The sequence below is a fragment of the Drosophila nasuta genome, chromosome 2R (genome assembly GCF_023558535.2).
Source record: "Drosophila nasuta strain 15112-1781.00 chromosome 2R, ASM2355853v1, whole genome shotgun sequence".
Lineage (NCBI taxonomy): Eukaryota > Metazoa > Arthropoda > Insecta > Diptera > Drosophilidae > Drosophila > Drosophila nasuta.
Window position 1 is genome coordinate 11,786,007 of NC_083456.1, and position 27,081 is coordinate 11,813,087.

Below are 27,081 nucleotides of genomic sequence, written 5' to 3' on the forward strand. Positions count from 1 at the left end.
GTGTGGCATGCTGTTTGTCTGCCACATGTGGCCAAATGCAAATGCGCATTCGCATTCCAAAGGCAGCAGCTGCCTCATGCAATTGTGTGTGTGTGTGTGTGTGTGTAAGTGCTCTTTCATAGATACATGGATACATTAAAAGCCAAACTGCGAGTAACCCACACACGAATTGTGTGTGGCAGAATGGCAAGCACAAATTGGTGCGGTCTCGAAACAAAATCGAGTCTCAATTACCGATAGACGACACAAACCTCACAGTGGTCGGATCTCATTAGCGGCTTACGCAGAGAGCGATAGAGATGGCAAGAGAGAGAGAGAGAGAGATGTATTTAGATATTTCAGCTTGTGGTGTTTATAAAGCGAAACCGCCAGTGCCGGCAAATTGAACCACGCCCGCTGTTTGTCTGATCATTAACTGCTTAACCAGCGAGATGCAGATGCTCCAGTCTCTCTATTTGTGTATCTCTATCTCACACAATGTGTGTGTGTGTGTTTATATCTTTGTGTACTTGTGTGTGTGCCCGTGCCGGGCGTGTGCAACATGTGGTCGTTATCGTGGTCGGCTTCGAGCTGGTGCAAAGATACAATTCCATTTCTATTTCTTCTTCTTCTAGTATCTATTTCTCAACTCAAACTCAAACTGAAACTGAACTTTAATGAGGGCACGACAATATCGAAGCGCCTTAATGGGGTTAATTTGAACAGTTCGGGAAGATCGCTTCTCGAGACCCTGAGACCTAAAATTGGTCAAAGCTCAACTCAATGGGCACGCAATTTTGAGTGCGCTGCTCCAATTTCTATGGATCAGCTTAAAGTTAATTCCCAATTGCAGAAATTGAGCGTACGAACCTGATGAACTCATCTAATTTGATATGCTTGCCTAACAAAGTTTACAGTTTTTATTGTATTGACAATATAATAAGACGAGTTTTATAATTTACTATTTAGAAAGAAGTTTATTTTTACTAGAATTTATATATATTAGACATCCTATTATTTCGTTAATTTACAACATTATTAAATATTTAATATATTAAATAGCCATAAGATTACTATTGAGTAGAATATCTTTTGTACACATTTGTATATTTGTTTTCGCTTAATAATATTATACATATTTTTAGAGAATTCTATTTTGAATTATAAAATATAGTTAATAGAACTTATAAATATTTTTATTCATTTATAATTCAAATTACAAAATTTAAACACGTTAAATTGATTTTGTGAAAAAAAAATATTCTTTAACCTTATTTATTTTAAAATTGGGGTCTCAATTTGGAATAATGTCTTACATATATTTACAATTTATTTGAGACTCAATTCGGAATAAGATCGTATATATATTTATAATTTATCATAAAAATTTTTGTTTAAATTGCCATTTATAAAAATCATTTTGAGAATTAGTTATTTCGGTATTAAAGCCACATATTCTTCGAGCTTAAAATATTTGCAATAATATTACAAAATGTATTGGAATAGCTCCCATATTTATTATAATTTATAATCTTATCTCACCTTGAAACTGTTTTCTATCAGTATATTTGTATATTCAGCTGTACCCCATATCTTCACACATAGCTGAGTCATATCATCTACAGGCTTTTCCCTATAGATATATGTATGTTAGAAACTTAGATGACATAGACTTGAGTCTTCTCAAGAGTCTGTACTACGTGACGATTCATAACATAGTTGAAACGCAGTCACTTGGATGTATCTAGTATAAACTAATACACAGCTGTAGAATACTTGAGAATTGAGAATTGTATAAGCACCTGACAAGTTGCTGTAGCTATTGTTATTACTCGACTCGTAAGTCTCGTAACTAAAAATAAACATTCGAGTCGACTGTCAACTGGCATCAATAAGTATTATCGCAAATTGAAAACGAACGTTCTCCCCCACACAGAAAAGAGGCTGGCTGACTGGCTGCTTGACTGCTTGACTGACTTAGTGACTGACTGCCGCAGACAGTTTCCATCAACAATGTCTAATTAGAAAGTTTGCGTACCCAATAAAACAAATTGAATGGCCAAACATTGCGGGCCAAGTTATCAACAACGACAACAGACAACAGACAACAGTAAAAGCAATAAAGCAAAAAAGATGTGGTGAAGCTCAAGTTTCAAGGCATCTCAAAGTGAGTGAAATGTTTGCAAACTCACTTGACCATAAATGCTGTTTGTGTTCCATTCAACTTCAAACCGACTTTGACTCTCGCAGTTTTGTCTCCGACGCCAAGACAAACATGATAAACCGCATTGAAGCGTTACAAATCATCGACTGCAGTGGGAAAACTGATCGCTAACGTGCATATAGCATGCATCCATCTGATGTATCTGACTTAAACCTCTCTCTACTCTCCACTCTTTACTCTTCACTCAAAGTGCCCTTTCTCTTTTCTGCTCATATTTTCCATTTTTGTTTCTTATTTCGTTTTCTTAGTTTTCTGTATTTTTTTTGCTTCGTTGCACGCCACATCGATCAATGTGACTGATAACACTGTTTGAGTTATGAATTGATTTTATACGTGTGTATTGAGGGTATCTCAACTGTTGCTGCTGCTGCTGCTGTAGTTTGTATATTTTAACTTGTGGGGCGTACAGATTGATTGGATTCATGCTGAAGTCAAGATTGAGCCGGGGGATCGACCAACGAACACATGTTGCTTCAAAGCACGCGAAAGTCAAAGTTGGCATTCCTTTTGAATATCATAATTTATATAACTGAAGAAAGACAATTTAACTTGCAGAATTAAAAGAAACATCTGCTCTTTTCTTTAAATAAGTTGTTTTTTATGGAAATAACTTTTGACATTTCGCATTTGGCATAAATTTGCTTAGCCTGTCAAATGTTGAGCAACTAATATGAATATTTTTAATGTGTTATAATTTAAACAGCTCAAAATATATATTATAACTTCTCTCTAAATAAGTTAATATAACTTTTTTAATGGTATAATTGTATAGTATATTTAATACTTTGAAAAACCGCCAAAAAATATTTTATGAAATGCGAAATTAAAAGAAACATCTTTTCTTTTCTCTGTACATGTTAGATGCTGAATGAACACAATAATATTTATTGCAATGCTATAAATTGCAATTACTTATAGATAAATTTAAAGAATTCTTCACTTAATACAACGTTAAATAACTTGTGATATTAGAGAAGCAATTGTTCCTTTCCCAAATAAGTATAATATTGAAAGAACTTTTAAAATATTAAATTTATGTAGCATGACAATTGGTGAGCATATATCATAAAATGAAAAATGGAAGAAAACTTCAATTAATATCGACCAATTAAATGGCCAAAAATTTAATCTTTTATAAATTTGCCAATTTATTGGCTGATTGGTTTTATATATATTGCTTTTTCATTTCGTGTATAAAAATTGTTCAATAATTTAATTGATGTTTTTATTTATGAAATTTTTGTGCGTTAAATTGAATCGATAGCGGATAGCAATTATCTGAAAAATTTGGCAAATTGGAAACAATAGAAACATGCAGATATACATATTTATGTTGCCACTAAACTATTAGTTGTACATCTAGAGGCAATCATTGAATATTTGTACACCGATTAAACGATAAAATTCCCTGTCTAACAACTATAAATAAATAATAGTCATAGTTGTTGTTCATTTTTTTTTTATTACGCATCGAAAGTGTGACAATAACGAAATTAATAAATCGATAATAGCCATGAAACAGACTCGAAAACTTGTCTCAAGAGAGAGAGAGACTGAGTAAATAAACAGAACAACTTGGAATGGAAGGGAGAAGCCATGGCCAGGGTCAACATTTGAGTCGATTCAATTATATACTATGTAGATCTGCTGCTCCTTTGAAATTGAAAGAGAACGTAGTACAAAAACAACAAACAAATTCTGTTAATTGTCACGAATTAAATGACAAGCGGGCTTCTGTATCTTTTAACTCTACTTTAGCTCTATGTTATGTTATGTGTGTGCGTTTGTCACTTCAGTTTGTTTGTCCAATAATTTTGCGAGTATGAGTTGTCGTATAAATTAATAACACATGACTGAAGCGTATTCTCACGCTCCGTTGGGAAATGTTACGGCAATAGCTACAAAAAGTTAAAGCCCTATCAATTAAAGTGCGGCTTAAAAGGGGAGCGACAGAGAATGTTGTAAGTGTGTGTGTGTGTGTTGCGGGATACAAAAATGAAGCGCACATGTAATGAAAATAAAAATGAGCAATAAGCAGACAAAATGGGCAGATGGAGTCGCAGTCGCAGTCATCGTAGTCGTAGTCGCAGTCGTAGTCGTAGTCAGCAACCTGGTCTAGCCCAGTCAAGTGCAAGTCCTCGCGGCAACTAAAGAGCCATTCGGCCTAAGTGGGCTTTAATAAGGCCTAGGAGAGGCAACGCATGGCCAAAGTAAATGGCAAATACACTTGAACATTCAAGTAAGCAGAGTCTGCACTTTTCGTATACATAACATAGCAAAGTGTGTTCCCATTTCTGTAGTCTCCTTAAATTTATACATAAATATAATGGCAAAATGCAATTAAATGGAATAAGAGTTTATTTTTTTGCCCTTTTCTCTTTCAATACTTTCTTTAGTTTAGTTTTGTCAGAGTCTGCGATTTTCTTATATCTAACGTAGAAGAGCGTATTGTTTCTTATTCTGAAATCTCTTTAATTCACAAATATAATAGCAAAATGCAATTTTGCTTTTTCATTCTTCTTCCAATAGTTTTTTAGTTTAGTCTATCCTGACAAATTATACTTTTCTTTGATAGCAAATGGCAAATACACTTGAACGTTCAAGTAAGCAGAGTCTGCACTTTTCGTATACATAACATAGCACACATTCCCCATTTCTACACACATTCCCCATTTATACACACATATAATGGCAAAATGTAATTAAATGGAATAAGAGTTTAGTTTTTTGCCCTATTCTCTTTCAATATTTTCTTTAGTTTAGTCTTGTCAGAGTCTGCAATTTTCCTATATCTTAACGTAGAAGAATATGTTATTGTTCTGAAATATCTTTAATTTATACACAAATATAATAGCAAAATGAAATTAAATGGAATTAGAGCTTAATTTTTATTGTTCTATTCTCTTTCAATATTTCTTTAGTATAGTTTTGTCAAAGTCTGCGCTTTTCTTATATCTAACGTAAATATATTTTCTTGTTCTTATTTCTGAAACCTCTTTAATTTCTTCAAAAAATATAATAGCAAAATGGAATTAGCTGTAATAGGAGTTTTAGTTTTATTTTATTCTTTCTACAATACGTTATTTAGTTTAGTGCTTCCAGAGAAATTCTACTTTTCTTTGAACGCAAATGGCAAATTCACTTGAACATTCAAGTTACCCCAGTCTGCACTTTTCTTATACATAGAAATGTTTCCATTTCGGGAATCTCCTAAATTTTTACAAAAAAGGATCAATAAATTTTTTAATTAGATTTTGTTTCTCTGCCAACTATTACTTTTTTTTTAAAGTAAAAGGCAAATTAACTTTAAAATTAAATTAAATTAAATTATGTAGCAGCTATGTGTGCTCCTATTAAACTATTTTATTTTCAGTTCAGTTTTGTTTAGATTTTCCTGACAAACTCTACTTTTCTTTCTCTCTCTTCCAATTACACAAATTCCCAGATAATAGAACCTGCAGTTTTCCAATAATTCTGTGTGCAATCTCTCTTCAATTACTAAAATTAGCAAAAAGTCATCTGCAGCCTGCTTCCTGGCTATTACGAATATATGTTCTTGCTGTCTGTGTTTAAGCCAGCAACCAGTTTATGGTCAATTGCCAAATCGTTGACTCTTTTTTTTTCTCTCTTTGCTGCTTCTACTTAATTGTAGATTCCCCAGTCGTGTCATCATTATCGCAGTTTGTCGTAAGCATTTGCCAATACTTCATTTTGTTGTTGATGTTGTTGTTTTCGTTGCTTGGCTGCATGAATGAATGAATTTCACGATAAGTAAATTCAATTATCCGAAACATTAATGAATGCGTAAAATTTAAGCAGCAGTCGCGGCATTTTGTCAGCTCAACGAAAAAACTCGCCGCCTAAGTGGATTTGTAATCAATTTTGAAGAAAACCACAAGGCAACGTCGACTAAGCCGAAAGTTAATAAGGCGTAAAGTGTTTAGAGTGGGCCGTTGGCAAAGATATGGCTAAAATAATTTAATGAATATTTATAGATAGACTCTAAAGTGCATGGAGTACACAAAGTCACAAATCAAGCTACTTGCCGGAGCGCTGAAAGCCATTTAATCGCGGGGACGAAAATTATAAATATAATAAACAAAAATTTGAAGATATATAACATAAATAGTGCTTTTATGTTGATTAAAGATGAATTGAAGTTAAATAAAGTGTGAAACTGTTTGTAACTTTGAACTTGAAAGAGAAATTAATGCTTAAAAAATTTAAGTGTTGAGTACTTTTATTGAAAAATAAATTGTATACCATAGTCAAAAGTTGTATACAAATAATTAAAATCAATTAAAATGAAAACCACAATTAAATGAGTAATATTATATATGGATATTTGTGAATTAAATTCATTTGATTGTTAATGCTTTTATATTTATTAAAGTCGAGATAAACTTCAAACTTAAAGATAATTGCATTATTTAACAAAAACATTTAATAAAAACATTTTTAGTATTAAATAAATAGTTATTATTATCATTAAAAACTATTAAGAGATACTCGCTACCCATTTTGAATAAAATCAAAACAGTGTGGCATTAATTTAAAAACATTCCAAATTAATATACCACAAAAATACTAAAAAAATATACCGAATGTTATATTATATAATATACCATAAAGTGCAAAAATTCACATTGCCAGCAAAAGCAACTAATACCCTATTGCAAAAGGGATGTTTAACCATATTTCTTTAATAACTTAAAAGAGACTTCAAAAATTCGTTTATTATTCCATTTACGCATACGCATAAACTATTTTTATGAAATTTACTATAGCTGACCTTGAAAAAACACAATATGACTTCTATTTGGGATAATTGATATGTTTTACTTTTATAAAATTCTTAACTATAGTTGATCTCGTCCAGAAAATAAATAAAATAAAAAAAACAATAACAAATGTAAAATACATTTTAAAAAATGTAATGAATGAAATCATTTTGAGTTCTTAGCGAATCTAATTGATATAATTAAAATACGTAGAAAAGAACCATTTCAAATTACAGCTGCAGTAAAGTTGTAATAAAATAACTGTATTTAGAGAGCGGTAGTTGCGCAAAATTAAAAATTAATAATAATATTGTCACACTCTCCGCAATGTAACGTTGCATGCTAATTTGAGGTGCTGCCCATCCGGCAGTCTATGCAAATCCAGCGAACACCGAATGTCGGAAGTGTTGCCCAAAGTGTTGACCGAACAGCGGAGCTGTGGTTAAGCTATAAAAAAAGTCATATTTGTAAAACAACAAAAATGAGTTAAAACTTCCGCTTGCACAGAGTGCAAAGAGTTCGGCCAGCGAAACAACCAACAACAGACGAACAGACGGACGGACGGACAGACGGAGAGACCAAACAGCTAAGCGACAGGCGTCCAAAAGCCGCTGCCAAACAATGACGTCGACGCAATGGTGGAGGTGGAGATTGAGGTGGTTGCTGGGCCATTGTGGGGGCTTTGACTTTGGCTTTTGGCTGTAGCTGGTTATAGACATAAACATGACTCGGGTCTTGTTTGTCCCCCACGTTGATAAGCCTTTGGCAGCATATTCGGTACGTCAAGAAGCACTCTGAAAGTGTTGGATATGCTGGTTGAGCTCTCTGGCCTCCGGTCTCTGGTCTCCGGTCTCTGGTCTCTGGTCTCGTTTGCTTGGAACAGGTTTTCCCATGATCTTCTGACATTTTTTGTGTATTTCGTTTTACGGTGTTTTTTTTTTTTGGAAAACATATTGAAATGCAGTCAGTATACTAATTTATGCGGGCCAAAGTTGCCTCAAATGTTTGCTTGAATGATGCATTTAATTTGTTGTTGCTTGTTCAATTGCCTGTCTCTTAATATGGGAACTTTGTGGCCATTAACAGGCAATACACGAGCTCCAAATGAGCGCCACTCTGAATGTACGCTGTGATTTTTAAATTGTGGAAGAATTTGTGTTTGTCTTTCCCAAATAAACGGAAATGTATTTTAAATTCAAATTGGCACGGTTCTTTGCACATTTATTATTATCAAGTGCGCTAGCAATCGCAATTTGCAAAACATTGCTGATAAATCAGAATTCGCTGTTTGGTAAATAGGTGTATAAATTTTGTAGAAGAAAATAAATAAATGAAAATTGAGAGCATGGCGTGGTATTTATAATTTTTGGCAGAGAACTGAATACCATACATATATTCAGTTTTACTAGAGTTTTGTTTGTTCTTAAATAATTTAAAAAATAGAGCAAAAGCTCTCAGCTTTAATTTCCTTCAGCACATATTTAATTCAGGCTTCATCACACCCAAAATTGAATAATACATTGGCGAGGAAATGTAATCTTCGATTCGCCAGAATCTGAAAATAAATAAAAACTCAATTGAGTGCATAAAACAGTAAACAATAATATATGTACATACAAAATATTTCCTAAAAATAACGCAAAAAATAAAAAAGCCAGGAAAGAGCGAGAACAAATAATGAAGGGAGCAAAAAACAAACTCAACTATCGAAATGCGTGTCACATGCGACGTATTGAAGAAGGCGTCACGTACAAAACGATACAAAAGTGCCGGTAATCGAAATATACAAAGGCAATAAGTCTGATAAAAAATGAAGTGGGTGGGCTCAATTACTAGACCAGCATATACCCTGGAAATAGTTTCCAATTTAAGTGAGAGACACTCTGAACGCCAGATGCTTGAATCTGTTCTTTTTATTATATTTATTATGTCATTGTTATGAAATATTCAAACACGGTTTGTACATATGTTCAATAACCAGTTTAACAAATTCCATTTGTAAGTGTTCATTTGAACTGAAATTGTTTTAATATAAAAGCATGCTATAAAGGTAGATATCCTATAAAGTGTTCCATGAAAAAAATTGTACTACAAAGAAAACAGTTTGCAGAATTTTAGTAAATTAAAAAATGTATTTTTCAAAGAACTTTAATAAATTAAAAAATGTTTATTTCAAGTAATACTCTCTGCGAATTTTAATAAATTAAAAAACAAACACCAAAAATGATTAAAACAACTAAGTGAATATCCGAGTTAGCTTGTCGCCTTCAGTCAGTTTATAATAAATTTATGATACCCCCTTTTAGAGCCAGGGTATAAAAAGCACATTCCAGCAGACAATTTAGTACACGTTGTACGTTTGTATGTAAGTAGAACAATAAAAATGTTTTAGTCTCAGTATTATGAATGAAATGGAAAATGTTGATCATGCTGGTGTTGGTGTTGGCAGTGATGTTGTTGCTCTTGCTGTTGATGTTGGTGTTGGTCTTGTTGCTGAGACTGCATTTCCCATATGGGCTGTAAAAGCCCAGCGACAACTGGCAATTAAAATTGAAGCTGCCTGGGGTCACACAGACAATGCTGAGTCGAGTCGAGCCGGCTTTATGGTATTGTCATTATAAAGTCATGGCAACAAAGTCACTGATGCGTACAGGGAACTCAACCCACAGCTCCACCCTAACCCCAAACCCCAAACGCGCCTCAACGGCTGTTAAAATAACTTAGCAAAAGTTGAACAACCAGAAACCTGAAAATAAAATTTTAACACGAAAAAGTTTGCTCCAGTTTTTTGTTTTTTGACAAACTGTGCATCTCATCATCATACTTTAGCTTGCTCCAAAGTAAAGAGTATTCATTACGCATATTTTTGCAATTTTTTCTTTATTTTCTTTTATGTTAAGTTTCACCCGATTTATGTCATTTTTAACGTCAGCAACTTGGAAGTGCAGTAATTGCTGCCAATAGCAGATAATAGCATAAAATATTGGTAATTTAGTTAAGTCAACTTTAGTTGGTAATAAAATCTATTTTACGAAAGAAAACAAAATATTGAAGAAAATCATTTTGTATATAAGACACTTAACTTAATTATATCTTGTATGAGAAAGATAAATAATGTATGTGATAAAATCATTTTAATATAGTTTAGTTATACTTAGATATACCACAAAATCTTTTAGAGACTGCTGGTCTTGGGTTAAATGCACGCTGACTTGTGTAAACATTTGTTAAGTATTTATTGTTTTAATGAAGATTAAAATAAAGTTGATATATTTGGTACTATATTAAAAGATCACTTAAATGTCTTAATTAAATGATTATTCGAGTTTCAAAGATTTTATTTTGAGTAGCTTTAGTTGAGTTTTGTTGGTAAAAGTAAAAAACGCACCTTAGGTTTTTTAATATTTTTTAAGAAAAATAATTTTTTTAAATTAAAATTTTAGTTTGTGTTAATATTTGATTCATTAAAAATTAAAAAATAATAATTTCAGTAATAAGTATTGACTCCGTTGTTAGTGAAACCTTCACTCTACCCGGACCTTCATAGAATGATATAAGGAATCTACATAGTTTAAGGAAAACTCACTCCAAGAACATTTAAAGCTTAATTTAATATTTCCTTATCTCCGTTTTAGCTAACCTAAGACCAACAGAAATAATAAATTTAAGAAAGGCATTTTAAACACTTTTATTTGGTGATTTAGTTTAGTTAACTTTTCATTTATATACAACAAAATGTATTAGCTCTTAAATGAGAAACCAATATAATATATATTGAGGAATTCATCTTCTTCTTCCCTTTATGGTGTTATCAGAAAAAAAACCTTAAATTTGTTTAAGATACTCGCCAGCTGCTGGAGGGTAAATGTTTATTAATTTTACAACAGCTCGTTAGTGAGTTAGGGAGTCTTTACTGTACCTTATGTACACAAGGTACACAGAGTATTATATCACGCTCATAAATCATGCTCTCATTTTACTTTTGTTGTTGTTGTTTTTACTTTTTTTGTTGTGTTTTTTGCCCGACCGGAATTTCAATTTGGTCTTGATATTATTGTTGAATAATTAACGAATCGGAACGAATAGCCCAATCCCATGCTTTGGCTTCTCTAGTGCTCACTCATTTAAATCGTAAGGCTGATAATAATACTCGTACTTAGTGTATATGTGTGTGTATATATGGGGATAGATAGCTAGTCAGACGCTTATCAATTTTCAAAGCCACACTACGAGTTCCTTCACCTTTTTGGATTTTTCTTGGCGCTCTGTGCGTGACACACATATACAAATACACGCTGAGGCACCAATACAAACATACAATACGTACATAATAAATAAATATTTGTTACGGTAGTCTCCCCAAGTATGCAGCAGTTGCTGTTGTTGTTTTTGTCCCAGTTGTTGTTTTTGTTGTTGCTGAGTCTTGTGTTGTGCGTGAGTCTTGTGTTGACCCAAAGGCGAGGGATCCGGATTCCGGATCGGAGCGATGGCAAATGCCAAACGCTTGTTCAATAATAAACAAATTGTAGCGCCTTGCTGTATTTTTGTTTACATTTTATTTCTATATATAAACATCACTTTTCTCCTGTATTGTTTTGTTTTGTCTTTTTATATATTGATGTTTTGACTCCCCCTCTAAGCAATAGATTATGGATTATTGAAATGCTCTTAATCTTAAAGCTGCAAAGTAGTTTAGGGGATTACAATTTTGACATTCTTTCTGAAGACAGATTATTGATTAAAAATAAATGTCTACTGCAATTTATAGTAAGAATTAAATATCTGTTATTAATAGTATTCAACGAGTTTTAAAGTTTACTTTCTGTGTCTAAAAAATAAAATTCAAAATAATTTAGAGCAAATTTAAAATATTTACCCTTTATTTTTAATTAATTTTTGTTACCTATTAAGTAGTTATTTTAAACTTAATTGAGCCTTAAACAAGCGTTCAACTGGCTTTCATTTCTTACTATTAAAAGTAAAATTCAACACAGCGCAAAAATCAATATTTAATTTGAGATAATTATCTCCCTTTTTACTTATAAAATTAATTAACTAATAACTCATAAATTGCTTCAAGTTTTTTCACTTCTCATATTTGAAAATGATTTCAAGCTATTATTATTTATGTATCATTACGTGCTAATCAGATGTATCCTATAATTTATTTTAAAGTTGTGTTGAATATTTAATTGTTCCAAAGAACCCATCAAGTTTTTTTCGACTTGTTATTAAAAATAATTTTCATAAGAGTCAAAATTTTACTTGCGAATTTGAGTGAATACGAAGCACTTTCAATGAATTTCTATTGATACATTATATTTTCTTAATTATGTAATTTATAAAATGTTAATCGTGAAGTTGTTTTGACGTTCGTTTGCTTTGAGTTTTTTTATACTTACGATTAAAATTTAAATTCAAAACATTTCAAATTTATATTTCCAAATACAGCAAATATTTACTAATTATAATTCATTGGCTGTTCGGTAAATTATTTCATCTTTTTGAAGTACTTACAAAATGGCTAATCATTAAGTTATTTTGACTATTTATGTGCTTCAGCTTGCTTTCACTTCTCATGCTTAAAAATAAAATTCACCGAAAGGGCATGCTAAAAATAGACATTCACCTTTTCAATTCAATGTCATGCTCGCAATCAAACAATTCGAGTCCGCAACACTTTAGACATTCGAGGAATACAAAAGATTGCGTCAAATTGAATTTGTTATAAACCTAATACCTCAAATCAATTAAAAAACAACACTTTGCTCGCCAGGAGACGCTTTTATCTTCAGTTTTTTATTGACTGACAAAACGGCGGGTAATCGATATTTTTTATGGTTTACACCCAAAAAACCTTTTTACTTGTATTCTTTTTTTTGTTTTTGGTACTTCAAAACTCAACGAAAATGATTTTCATATGCCGTTGTCTGGCTTTGAGAGCTATAAAATGTCGATTTATTGTTTTATAATTGAAAGCAATAAAAACGTACAAAAAGGCGACAACAACAAAGAAAATTACCATCGAAACCAACTGATGCTGTTGCTGCTGTGCTTTGTGTGGGCGTTATTGGTGTGAATGTGTATTCGGGAATGGAATCGCAATGGAGCCACAAAAGCGACAAATCGAGAAAGAATCGCAAATGAATTTGATCGTAATGACATCAGTCTGTCAGCTTGTCCGTTATTCAATTGAATTCAATTCAAGACAACTTTTATTATTTGGGCTCAGTAAATACAGAATTTTTTTTACATTCATTTTTTTTTTTGCTTAGTTTCATGTTATTTGGTTTTCAATTTGCCATAAATTGTTATTGAAATTCAAATGAAACAATGCAGCGACGACAAATATGAATTGCAAATTTTACGCTATTCGTTTCGCTTTTTGAAGGTTGTCGATTGATTTGACACAAATATCGCAATTGTTTGTCTGATGTGAAGAAATTCGGCACAATGAAGCTGGCAAATAGATATAGTATACATTGAATAGGTTCCACTTGGGTGAAGGTTAGGGAAAAAGTGTAAATTATTGATAGATGTGTAATTAAACAAAACATAAATTCAATGAATTGTGAATTGAAGCAACTATGGAAAATATCAAAGGAAAACTTTCGACCACAATATTAAATAAGTATAATAAAAAAGCAAATCAATCAATTACCTAGAAACAAAGATAATCGAGTTACTTTTTTCTCTACTTCACCACAAACCAATTTCCAAACATTGATGAAGCATTTAAAGCACTTATTTGCTGTACGAATCGAACTTTGCTACCAACTGTTAGCAAAACCAAATGTCAACGAAACCAATGCAACCTCAGGTGAACAAGAGTTTTCCCAGAAAAAAACAAAACAATTGGCAAACAGCTTGGAAGACAAACAAACAACTGCAAGAAATTAAAAGAGGCAAATAAACGGCACACACAAAAAAGTATTTCCTGGTAAACAAAAAAAAAATGCAGACTGCAGTAACAATTGCAGTTTCAACAGCAGCAGCAACTGTTGCTGAAATTGCCGTAATTGACACTGAAAATGATGATGCTCCTTTGCGATGCTCTCTGCGAAGCTGATGCTGACACAGCAGACAACATAGATTGTGCTGTTGGTATGGTAAATTTTATTTAATTGTCAACAGCAAAGGCAATTTGCTTGGTGAGTGTTTGTTTTGCAGTTTGTCTGTGAAGAGAGAGAGAAAGAGAGAGAGTGACAGAACTAAGCTAATTTGTGCAGACTCGTAAGCTCCAATTAATGCAAATAATGAAATTTCATTTAATTAGCAAACGTCACGCAAAATTTCCGCCAAAAGACTTTGACTCAATTCGAACTCGGAACTCGGACACCAAGTCCACTTGGTAATTAATTGATGAACAGTCAGAGGCGAGTCTCTGCGGCTCAGACTCCTTGGCTGCTGCTGCATTGACTGACGACTTTTGTACGTGCAATGTCAAAGGATATTAGCCTGGTCCACGTTCACGTTCACGTCCTGACTACGCACTTTACAGTTGGCCTCATTTGTCGGCCACATGCAACAGTTTGTTGGCCCAGCCTTGTTACTTTCAACTCGTTTTCCACATTCCCTCGTTTTCGATCAATAATGTGTGGTTGGGTGTGTTCAAATGTGTGTGTGTGTGTTCGTGTATGATAACTGGGTGGCAGTCTTACTAACAGTTTATGCCAGCAATTAGTTGGCACAGCAGCAAAGGTACTGCCTTCATTTATATGGCAATTAAACTGCACTCAAGTGAGTGACGTGCCACAGACTTGATGTTGTTGAGTTTTCCCTTATAAAGGACCCACCATACTTTTCATCACTCTTGCCGTTGGCATTGAAATGTAATCCCCATGTCCTTGCATGTTGCACAAAGTTGCCTTTGATATCAAGATAATTATCATTCATTGCAGTTGCCAGTTTTAATGAGCTGTCGCCGATTGCGGCAATGAATGCGTCAATCTCTGAAAGAAATTGTCAAGTTGATTGATATTAAAGTCTATGTAAAGTGCAGTCACCAAATTGCAATTGACAATTAAAGAGTATTCCGAGAGAATCGAGGCCATGTGGCATTCGCTTTTGATTCAAACAGCAAATAATACAAATATATACTAAAAAAATTTTATATTTTCTACAATTCTTAAAATATCACAAACGATTCTATCTCGTGATTTGGGAAAACCAAACGTCAAACCAATGAAAGTTTTTCGACATGCCACAGAATTCTGAGTGGTTAGAATTTATTACTATTTGAACACAGTTTAATAACAAATTGAACACTCTTTATGAATCAACTTTTTTCACAAATGTACATAATGTTTCATTACTGTTTTTAGGAAAAGCACAGACAAAATAGTCAGTGTTTTGAAACCACTGTAAAAAGGATTCTGTAGCACCTGCAAGTGAAATTGAAGTGAAATTTTAGCGAAAGTGTTTTCTGTGGCACCCCTGTATATGTAAGAATTGCTTTGCTTTAATAGCGAGCATTTATTTTATGAATTACCTAAATAGTTTCCTCTATAAAAGAAAAAGATATTATTAGCATTTCTCTTCTTCATAAGTATAAATATATTTCAGACAACATCTATTTAGCTCAAAATGAACAACACTGCAAAAAAGAATGACTTTGATTAAATAACAATAATTTATATTAAGATTTACCAAAAACATTAATAACACTTGTCTGTCGTCTTTAACATATATATTTGAAATGAAAAAATTCACATAATTTACATATAAACGAAATAAAATTATTGTTGTGAAACAATTATTTTGATGCTACTTTAAGATAAAAATAGTCTATCTTATTATTTATATTTGATAAATATACAAATTCGACAAGAGCGCATGATTAATATTAAAAACAAAATTAGACGGTAATTTTACTTGTAATTTGAAATGAAATTAAAGAAAAACATTCTAAGAAAGTATTTTAAAAAATTTAAAAAGAAATGATATTGAAACAAAGATAAGGCACATTTCTTCACTTCCGTTAAAAAAATCAAAATATTTAAATGTAAATTGAAAGTAAATGATAAACTTGTTACTTTGTATGCAACTAAATTCGCTGGCAGGCAAACATATCGCGTGAGTTAATGACACGAACTAATCTGAACTAAAATCTACATCTGCATAATTACGGGTACATAATAAACACTCACCTCACTTCGCAATGAGTGGCAGCATCATCAATAACTGCGGTTTAATGAGTAATTGTCTGTGTCAGTTAGAAAGACAATCAAGATGCGTGGCAAAGCCAAAACCGCCATCAATCAGAGCTTCAATTTGTCGACTGCAGAGTGGAACTTTGTTGCAACCACACGAGCAACTCGCACTCACAGTCGCAGTCGATTTTGCATGCTCATTCGTATTGTGGGTGTGCAAAACGTTGGCAAAGTGACGTTACATGCAAATTGTTTTGGCCAACAATTGCAGTTTCACACAAAACTGACAAATGAAATGGAACCGGGTGGTGAGGGGGTGACTTGGGACTGGGGAAAAACACTCGGGGCATTTGGACAACGACTTCGAATCTACTCGGACTATACTAATTGATTTTGGCACGTTTTCGGTTCAGTTCATTAGCAGAGTCGAGTTGAAGCTAGGCCCGACAATGGGACAAGAGAGACAAGACAAGACAAGACAAGACTGCACAACGTTGCCACCTTGGACGTGCACTGGTTCATAACGAGTGCCTCTCTTCTGGGGCAACGTGTGGCATGGCCTACAAAATGCCATTAAAGGCGGCCGATGCAGCCCGAGGTGGGCAGAGATTGGCCTGGCCCTTTTAACTGCATAGCCTAACATAGCTAACTCAATTCAGTCAATTCTCTAACCAATTTGCCATCAATTCCATCTATTGCAGATGAACGACAGCACATACAGAAGAAAACTTTTACGAAATGGATCAATTCACATCTAAGCAATACCCAGTGCTCGCCAGTGAACGATTTGTTCTTGGATCTTCGAGATGGTCATCGATTGTTGGCCCTGCTCAGCACATTGACACAAACACAGCTGGTAAGTTCAAGATTTGTATTTCATTCATTTAATTATTCTCTTACTATTGACAATAACTTTAAAAGTACATAATTCTATGTAAAATCCTTTCACTACGCGATTTAAAGAAAAATACCTAAATCTTAATTTTATTTAATATGTATTATATTAAAACACAATTCAATTAAAAACTGTGTTATTATGATTCACTTGACAAAAAAATATGAATATGAATTCGTGATAATAATTCGCCACTGTATTTTTAGTTTATTTCTTTACTAGGTGGGTAGATAGAATCATAAGAGGGGCGGATCATAGATCCGTTTTTATTAGCTTTATTATCAGGGACTTAGTTTCTATATTACAACCTATATAACCTTTAAATTTCTTTAGTTTATGCCTTGAAATTTAAGCTAATTTTTCTTAATCACTCCACGATTTTAAAGCTTTAACTTTGCTCTTCGTATCTTAACAAAAGTGCAGCCAGTGTCTTTAGCTCTCTCAACAATTTTCAAACTTTTAACATTGTGGGAATTTACCTGCATGGTTTATGCTCACCTGATGGCAAAGCTACCAGTTTTCTGCAAAACTTTTCTTATTTTATTACTCAATTTTTGAGCTTCGTTTCGCCAGTCGCTTTGGCAAAAGAGTTTTCCATTTTTATTTTACTTTTTGCCAAAGCATAAAAAATAAATGGTTTTCGTTTAACAATTTTCTACTTGCAGTTGCAGAATTATTGATGATAAAAACTTGTTTAAAACCATAGATATCAATGCATTTCTCTTACAGTACATCCGATATAATGGTTTTATAACCGTATTTAAAATACTATTAATTTGTCACTATTCCTCGTATAACGCACACTTTTCTTTAAATTATCTCGTTAATGGAATATGAAATGACGCTATAACTTTTGCTGGCATGTAATAGAATCCTTTTTTTGCATTTTAAATTCAATCTTAATGCCAGCTAATTTAATTTACAGTAGTTAAGATAATAAGCATAATAACTTGTTAGTGTTTGGTATTCCTATTAGTATTAAGATGCAAATGTTCAATTAAAGTTAATTTTTAAATTGGTCAAACTAAATTCATAATAAAGTTTTTTATAGTTTATTGTCATCTTCTCTGTAGCTGTAGCTGTGATCATAATTTATATATTTTTGTTTATAGATTTAAGAACAAGATAGTAAATTTGTTTCATGGATTAATAGACTTGCTACCAATGACCAATTATTGATTGATAATTGAAAAAGCAAATTTATATGTACATAAACGTACTTTAAAATAATGGAAGAAAAACAGGACAGTAAAATGTACTCTTTTTAGATTTTGTTGTTTTGGTTCCATGTAGGGAACCACATTTTAGAAGAAATCTTTTTATTTAAGCTTTTTGAAGAAACATAAAGTGCATATGTATGTTTCCTTATTTTAGAAGTTGGTACCAATTTATCGCTTCAGACCCTTAGATATCGATTTTGTTAAATAAAAATAAATAAAATACATATACAATAAAATATATATATGTATAAACATTTTTCTTCTGTCTTTATTGTGTTTAAATTAACATAATATCTATCATTTTATAATTCAAAGAATAATATAAATTTAATGAAAATTAATTTGAACATTTTTCCCATTGAACTTGATGTTGGTTATTCACAAGTTCACATTCACTTATCGATTAATTTTCTAGGGCTTTCACTAGACACTAGAGATGTGTTTATAATGTACTTATCGATTAATTCTATAGTGCTTTTGTTGTGTATTTCTAATTCTATTTGCTTGCCGACATCGAATTGTTATCGATATATGCTTTAAAACTTATTTCAAAATATTTTGTAATGAATTCTTTTCTCGTCTGTTCTCTCGCTTTTCCAAACAGAAACCCGAAAAGGGTCGCATGCGAGTGCATCACATCAACAATCTGAACAAGGTGCTGCACGTGATTCAACAGCATGGCGTCCGATTGGTCAACATCTCCAGTGACGACATTGTCGGCGGCAATGCCAAGCTCACTCTGGGCCTCATCTGGCTAATTGCGCTCGAGTTCAATGGCCAGCATCTAGTCAAAAGTCATTCCAGCAATGGCGTTGAGAAATCCCTGCTAGCCTGGGCGCGTCAATACACCGAGCCACATGGCTTGTCACTCAACGATTTCGCCAGCTCGTGGGCCGATGGTCGCGCTTTTCTGATGATATTGGCTGCGCATCTGGATGAGCTGGATCTGGAGACGGCTTTGGGACAGCATGCGTTGCAGCGTCTGCATTTGGCTTTTGATTTAGCGCATCGGCATTTCAAGATCGAGAAGCTGCTCGATGCGGAGGATGTGCACACACACAAGCCGGACAACAAGTCGATACAGATGTATGTGATGTGTCTGTTCCATGCCATGGAATCGATGCGAGCCAGCGAAAGGGAACGCGTACCCTGTACCAGTATTACGGATCTCGATGAGGTGCCGCTGGATACCGAGCGGGAGCTCTACACCTCGGACAGTGCGACGAGCATGGAGCTGAAGGCGAGTGCAGTGCGTCCATTGAGCACGGCCACAAATGCCAGTGTGGAGATTAGCAGCTATCAGACGGCTCTGGAGGCGGTGCTAACGCTGCTGCTGGAGGATGAGCAGTTGCTGTCGCAGGAGCTGCCCGATCCCGAGGACTTTCAGACCGCCAAGCTGCAGTTTCACGACAACGAAAACTTTATGCTGAAGTTAACCGAACATCAGGAGTTTGTGGGCGAAGCGCTCGAGGAGGGCAGCAATCTGATCAACGAGTCGCAGAAGAAAGACGGTTCGGGACTCTCGCAGGAGGATCAGAATGAGGTGCGTCAACAGATGGTGCTGCTGAATGAACGCTGGGAGACGCTGCGATTGCGTGCCTTGGATATGCAGGCGAAGATCCTCATGCGTCTGGCTGAGTTCCAGAAACAGAAACTGGAGCAATTGCGTCAGTTTCTCACCAATGTCGAGGATCGCATCTCGCATATGAGCGACATTGGACCCACCCTCAGCGAGGCGGAGCAGCAGCTAGCCGAGGCCCGACAATTGAAGTCCGATCTCAGCGAGCAACAGGAGTTGGTGGACAGCATTAGCAGCATGGTCGTCATAGTCAACGATACCTCGGGTAATTTCAATGATCTCGAGGATCGTTTGAGTGCTCTGGGCGAGCGTTGGTCGCATGTGGTCAAGTGGATTGATTTGCGCACCGAAAAGTTGCAGCAATACAAATGCATCTCACGCTGGTTGGATGCTCGAGAGCAGGATCTAAAGCGCATGGAGACGCGGGATGTGACAGATGTGGGCGGCATTACACAACGCATCAACGAGCTGAACTATTGTGCCAAGGATCTGCTCGAGTTGCAGCGTTATCTCATTGATCTGCGGCAAATGGTAGCTGCCACCTTGCAGGATGGCGATGACAAAGGTGAACGTGTGCTGATGCAGCTGGAAAGCTACGAGGATCGTCTAGATGCTCTCAAGCAAATTCTTGAGGTACAAACGCTGCGCATTGAGACGAAGGGCTTTAATTTTGGACGCGATCGTGCCAGCTACGATGACAGTCGTGTTGTGCGTCCCGAAGGTTGGGTGGATTATCAAATGATTATCCGATTCGGTGATGAAGAGGAGGAGGGAGAACAACAGCAACCACAGCAGGAGCAGCAGCAGGATCAACTAGCAAGCAAGAAGCGTAAATTACGCAATGGTGACAACTTCTTCGCGCTTGAGACGCAGATCATGGAGCACTTTAGTCATGTGCAGGATGTGGAGCAGCAACTACAGCAGCTGCAGCGTCAAAGTCTGCGCAATCAGTGCGAGCTGCTCAAGGAATTGCAATCAGAGACTCAACGTCGTGCCAACACTTTACCCGAACTCAAGAAACTCTACGAAGTGTGTGAGCAGGAGGAACCAGCTCGCAAGTTGCTCTTAGAAGCAGCCCACATCAAGCAGCTGGAACAACGCTATGCGGCATTGAATCAGCGTCTGACCAACCAGCAGAACGAGAGCAGCACGCTGCTGGCCAAGGAGCGTTACTACAACAGCCTGACAGGCTTCAAGCTTGTCCTGGCCGACTCTCGGGATTGGTATAAACAACATGCGAGCTCAGCCAGCTGTCAATCGCTGGAGCAGCGACTCAGTCACATGGAATCGCTGTCCACGGAGATTGCCGAGGCACGCGAAGCCACCGAAGCACTCGATGACCAGCTAATCGAATGGAAGCGGGACTTTGGCATCTTCTACGATAGTTGGCATGACATGAAGCAAGCGTTGCAGACGCTTATCCAACAGCGTGGAGGCGAGAATCTTGTCCAACAGGTGCAACAACTGGAACAGTTTGTGGCAAAGGTGGCGGGGCAAAAAGTGCGTGTCTCGCATCTGGAGGCAATGCAGCAACAGCAGCAGCTGCTCAATCAACTGGTCGATGAACTGGAGTCCCTAAAACCCATCTATGAACGTGTGCCTGCTCAGCTCTTGACTGCTGAGTTACAAGCTGCCTGGCAACGTTTGCCGGAGCAGCTGAGCGAACGTGTCATCAAGCAGACAACGGCGATCGAGAACCTCAATCATTTCGTGGCCGAATACAATTCGATTATAGCGGTGCTCAGCAGTGCTCCGGAAGTGGTGCAAGCGCAGGATTTGCGTAAGCTAGAGATTGATGTGATTAGTGCGCGTAACTTCAGCGAGATACTTATCAAGGAGTCGGAGGAAGTGCAGCGTGAGACGCTGCAGTCGCAGATAAGTGCGCTGAATGCGCTCTACCAGCAGGTGGAGCAACTGCATCAGTCACAGCGCCAACAGCAGTCGGCGCTGCAGTCGCAAATCGAGGTGATTCAACAGCGACTGCATCAAACGGAACATTGGCTCAGCGAACTGGAGGCAAACACGCCCAAAACGGGCGTCGCTGACATTGGCAATTCCAACGAGCTGTTCCAGAGCAAATGCAAATTCCAGACGCTCAAGGAGACTTGCGAAAGGGAGGCCACGCAATTTCGGGAGCTCAACGAGCTGGGCGGCGAGTTGCTGCTGCAAATGGATGAGCTGCAACACAAGGACAGCGAACAGGAGACGGACAAGGAGAAGGAGAAAGAGAAGGATGGCACGTTGGCCAAACAGTTTACACGCCTCAATGCTCGCTGGTCTGAGGTCACGGAACGTGTGTATGCCAAGACTGCGCTGTTGGAGCACATCTCCACGCAGCTGGGGGAGTTTAAGAAGTTCATGGTCAGCGAAACTGGCTATTTGGATCGCCTCGAGAACAAGATACGCAACACACCCGAAAACGCTGCTGATGCCGAGGAAATTATGGAAGAGCTAGACGTAAGTTGATCTCTAATTCAGATTTATAGCTCTTTTAATTACAACTTATTTACACTTTCATATAGGATCTGGAAAACGTGCTGCGTGCTCACTCCGAAGAGTGGTTGGACAAGATTCAGGAAATTGGCAACGAGCTAATTGATAATGAATTCATGGCCGATGTTATGCGCAAGGACATCGATGGCATTGTGGTGCGCTGGACACAGCTGCAACAGCAGGCCAAGAAGCGCACCGAACTGCTCGAGGAGAAGGTCAGCGAGGCGGAGCAATCGGAGCGGGCGGTGGTCCAACTGGAGGCGTGGCTAACGCGCATGGACGACATACTCAGCGAGCATCTGGAAAATGATGTGACCATTGAGGATCTGCCCGACGATTTTCAGGTAATATTGAATGTCTTCTTTTGAATATGAGAAATATGAGTTATATTAGAAAGTTTTGGCTTTTGCGTTAAATTATAATTCATTTAAAAGCGCTCGAGTGGAAAAGCTCAATTCCCATGGTTAATAAGACAGTTAATTTATTTCAATTAATATGCAAAAATATTTATATGTTTGAATTGGAAAAATCAAATAAAAAATTAGTGAATGGTGGGGAAAATAGAAGTAAATTACAATAATAATAAATATGCATTTGAAATTCTAAATTAAACCTAATAAGCTAATAGTCAAATTGATATTACAGATGCTCAATAATACAAAATCTTTTGTTGCAAATATACCATTAAGACTTTAAGAAGTGACTAAAGATTTAGTAGAAAATTTTTGGATGTAGATTGGTATTAATCTGAAATTGTAGTAGTTTATTTAATCAAATTAATTATTTTCCGATACATTTATTCATTGATGTAAGCCTTTAGCAATCTAAAAATTGAAGTAATGATTTTTAAAAGTTTAAAGGAGTATTCCAATGAGACTCACATATTATTGGCATTTCAAATACGAATAATTAGGTGTTCAAAAAAAATTCTTATTGTTAGGAAAATTGAATCCTACTCGAAAGAATTATATTACTTAGCACCCCATTAACGCCTCATTTTGTTTTTCAGATTTTGGCCCGCGAATTTGCCATTAACGAGCGCAACTTTAAAGACATAACTGAGTTGATTGCAGAGCACACCCGCAAGGGGAAAACAGGAGCTGCCAATCGGTTGCAGGAGCAGCTCAATTTGATGGAGATGCGCTTCAAGGCCTGTCAGGCGAAGCTCAACAAATGTACTGCACCGCAGCCCGCCTACGAGTCGCGTTTGAATCGTGCCTACGGCGATCTACGCAACGTGGAACACTCTACTTTAGTGCTGGATGTGGCCTCAGCTGGTCCCAGCACCGTGCAGGCACAGTATCAAAAGTGTTTGGTATGTAATGCATAACAATGAAATGAACTCTTTATTAATGTTACATTATTTTTAGCAAATTTATCGCACACTCTCTGAAATTAAGGCGGAAATCGAGAGCACCATAAAGACGGGACGTCGAGTGTGCGAGGATAAATACACCAAGTCACCGAAGCAGCTGAGTCAACGCATCGATGCACTGAAGCATCTGTACAATGCACTTGGCGAGAATGTCACGCAGTCAAAGGCTTTTCTAGAGGGTCTTCTTAAACTGGCCAGACAACTGGAGCAATGCTTCGAGTCTGCAGATGAGTTAATACGCCGCTTCGAGTCGCCACAGGAGTTGCATGATCGCAACTCCATATTGCTGGAGTTTGAGGATGTTTTGCAGCGTTGCGAGGATCACTACAATGAGTACAGCAAGTCCTGTGATCAGAGTTGCATGCAGGAGACGCGTCAACGCATCGATGGACTGAAGGCGACCTATCATAAGTTGACAAGTGCTGACATCATCAAACGTTTGACTGAGATGAAGGCAACACTGCAGAACTTGGATAACATATCACTGGATACGCTAAAGTCTGTTAATAAATGATAGTCTCACTAATATATTCAATAACATAAATATTGTTTGACCTTTACAGAGCCATGGAACATGATCTGAAGGAGATAAATGTGCCGTCGAATCCGGAAATTGAAAAGTTACAGCAACAAGTGATTGCGATTGTTGTGGTGCGTACTAAACGACTGCCAGTTCATTATTAATCATTATATCATATCATTAATTTAATTTAAGCAAATGCTTGAACTTGTTGTATATAAAATTGTGTCTTTGAATCATTCGCTAACTTATATGTCGGTCGGTCTTATCTGTCATTTTCATTTATTTACCTCTTTCCTTTGCTTATTCGATTCCCATTCATGCACTTTTTTTACGCTCTTTGTTTGTCATCGTAACTCTTTTGGTTTCCCATTCACAAGTAACCACATTCATACACTCACATGCACATACACATTCAGAAGTCCTTCAGCATCCTCATTCGCTTTTCATTTCATTCTGGGTCGCACTTAAATTTGATTCGAATTTCTCGAGTTCCGTTTGCCAAAGCGAGCGCCAAACTCATTTTAAAATCGTGTATTTTATGCAAGGGAAAAGAACTTAAAGAACTTGCTTCTCAAATTTAAGTTGTAAAATATTTGTATTTTTAATTATTTATAAACTTTATATATGTATGTAACAAATATTTTGTGTGGCCTTAATCTAAGCGTAGTTAAATGCTGCTAACCCAAAACTGCTTTATTAATATATAAATATACTTTTATTTATTTTTAATTTAATTTGTTGATTATGATTTTCTTTTGCAATTTCATTTACCACCCACACACATTTATAAATAAAACATTAAACATTCATAATAATCTTTCCACCAAAGCTAATTTACAACCAGAAAAAAGATAAAACCAACAACCATCACCCAAAAACCAAAAATACCAGATATCACCGTATCACTAGCTCTACGAGATCTTAACTTGGTGTCATTTTCACGCTTCAAATCAATATATATATCTATATGTTATATATATATATTGATATCCTTTTGTACTGTCCCCTATAATGGCGTTCAATTTTTGGTGTGCGGCTGCGTCCAATCCATCCAAATATTTCACCAATGCTAATGTACAGCAACTTGCTTTTTGTAACCTTAATATAATTTGGCAAAAGTCGAAAAAAAACATTCAATTGAAAACTTATGCACAGGATACATTAAAAACGCGCCACAATCAGCCAAGCATTTTGGCCAAACCCAACGACGACGATACGGAAATTGTTGTAGTTAGCGATACAGTGCGTCAAAGACGTGCGCGCACACCTCAAGCCGGCGAAGCTGCCGGCGCCTCCTCGCCATCTCCCAAGACAGCCCCCGAAGCTGAGACAACGGGCGAACAAGTCTTGCCAGATTTGTTGCCACCACAAACGTTTCGCCTGGCTGAATCGAGCACTCTATTCTCCCAGATCTCTTTGAATCCTGCTAAAATGGTTGCCGAATCGATGGCACCGCCAAAGCCATCGAAGAATAAACGCAAGGCTCCCGCAGCCCCTGCGCAAGTGGTTGAGATCAAGGTGAAGAACATACAGAATGATAAGATGTCTGTGCAGAATATCGCTCTCGAACCGCAGCAAGGCGAAATCGTCGACACCGTGAACATCTTGGAGAGCGTCGAACCGCTGTTGCCCGAGTATGTGCAGACTGTGCAGATTGTAGATCTGTCCGAGGACTCAGACTCCTCGCTGCGCGTCGATGCCGATGGCAAAGAGGTGCGACGCAGCAAGAGCAAACGTTCGTTATGCGAATCACCAAAGCTGAAGACAGCTGAGATGGAGGAGGATAAAGAAGATGAGACGGAGCTGCTGCGTCCTGGAGCGGGCAATACAAGCACTCCGTTTTTGCGTGTGGAAAAGCAGCGCATCTCCTTTGATGAGAAACGCAAACGCATAGCTCATGAGCGTGATATTCTGCGTGATTCCGAAGAGGAAACCGAACAGCAGCCAACAACTGAGGCAACTACAACACCAACAACAACAGCGACAACAACCGCAACTGAAGAGCGTCCCAAGGCGAAACGCTGGCGTCAGTTGCAACCAGAATTGGAGGCGCTGACGCCGGACACAGAACCCGAATCGCCCATTCGCAATAGTTTCTATAGTCCCGATAAGGAGACAGGTTACGATATTGAGCCCTTGGTATTCTCCGATGATGAGGAGATACCACGTTTCTCGATGGAAATGACACCAACGTTTGACTCCGATAGTGATACGGTAATTTTGTTGTAGCTCAAGGTGGTTTCATCATTTCGATATTCTTGCATATTCTTTTTTCGTTTTATCGCTCAACTAACGCAGAGTCGCATTGAGACGCCCTCGACGAAGAAGCCAAACTCTTTTCTGAGCAAGGTGCTCAGCTCGATGCCCTCGACACCTCTCGATGACTCCAATGAGACCCTGAAGAGTCCCCCTTGTGGAGAAGCTAGTGCTCCCACTGGCTTGGAACAACGTGTGCAGGACTTCAACAAATTGGCCGAGCAGATGATCTACAAACTAGAATTGACCAAGGTCAAGATCGAACAGTGTCACGAGAGTGAAGCGTAAGTAAAAAACCGCCATTTTATTTATTTATTATTTAATGAAAGATTTAAAATTATATTGATTCTTAAAAGAGTAAAATGTAGTTGCGTTTTATTTAAAAAATATACGTTTAAAATATAATTGAACTCTCCTTTTAAATGTAAATTTATTACTAATATTAATTGGACTTTTTAAGAGTCAACTCTATGAAATATAGAACAATGTAGATTATTTAATAATTATAATTTAAAGTATTAAAAAAAAGATTAAAATTACATTTAATTTAAAATATTCATATTTAATTTAAATATTCTTTGAAAGTCAATAGAATTTTTCAATA

The 27,081-nt window shown here is 36.3% G+C and overlaps 1 protein-coding gene across 15 annotated transcripts in view; it reads left to right on the plus strand.

Moving 5' to 3' along the window:
* LOC132785741 (dystrophin) overlaps nt 1-27,081 on the plus strand; it is a 172,224-nt gene that overhangs the window by 4,032 nt on the left and 141,111 nt on the right. For 11 of the 15 annotated variants that reach the window (XM_060791993.1, XM_060791996.1, XM_060791985.1 and 8 more), the window contains exons 2-9: nt 16,838-16,992; nt 18,856-22,287; nt 22,353-22,667; nt 23,333-23,638; nt 23,694-24,196; nt 24,262-24,349; nt 25,377-26,435; nt 26,520-26,761. In XM_060791993.1, the coding sequence (XP_060647976.1) occupies nt 16,838-16,992; nt 18,856-22,287; nt 22,353-22,667; nt 23,333-23,638; nt 23,694-24,196; nt 24,262-24,349; nt 25,377-26,435; nt 26,520-26,761 (6,100 nt within the window). The remainder of the gene's footprint in view (nt 1-16,837; nt 16,993-18,855; nt 22,288-22,352; nt 22,668-23,332; nt 23,639-23,693; nt 24,197-24,261; nt 24,350-25,376; nt 26,436-26,519; nt 26,762-27,081) is intronic. The other 4 variants (XM_060791991.1, XM_060791992.1, XM_060791989.1 and 1 more) reach the window with 1 other exon arrangement.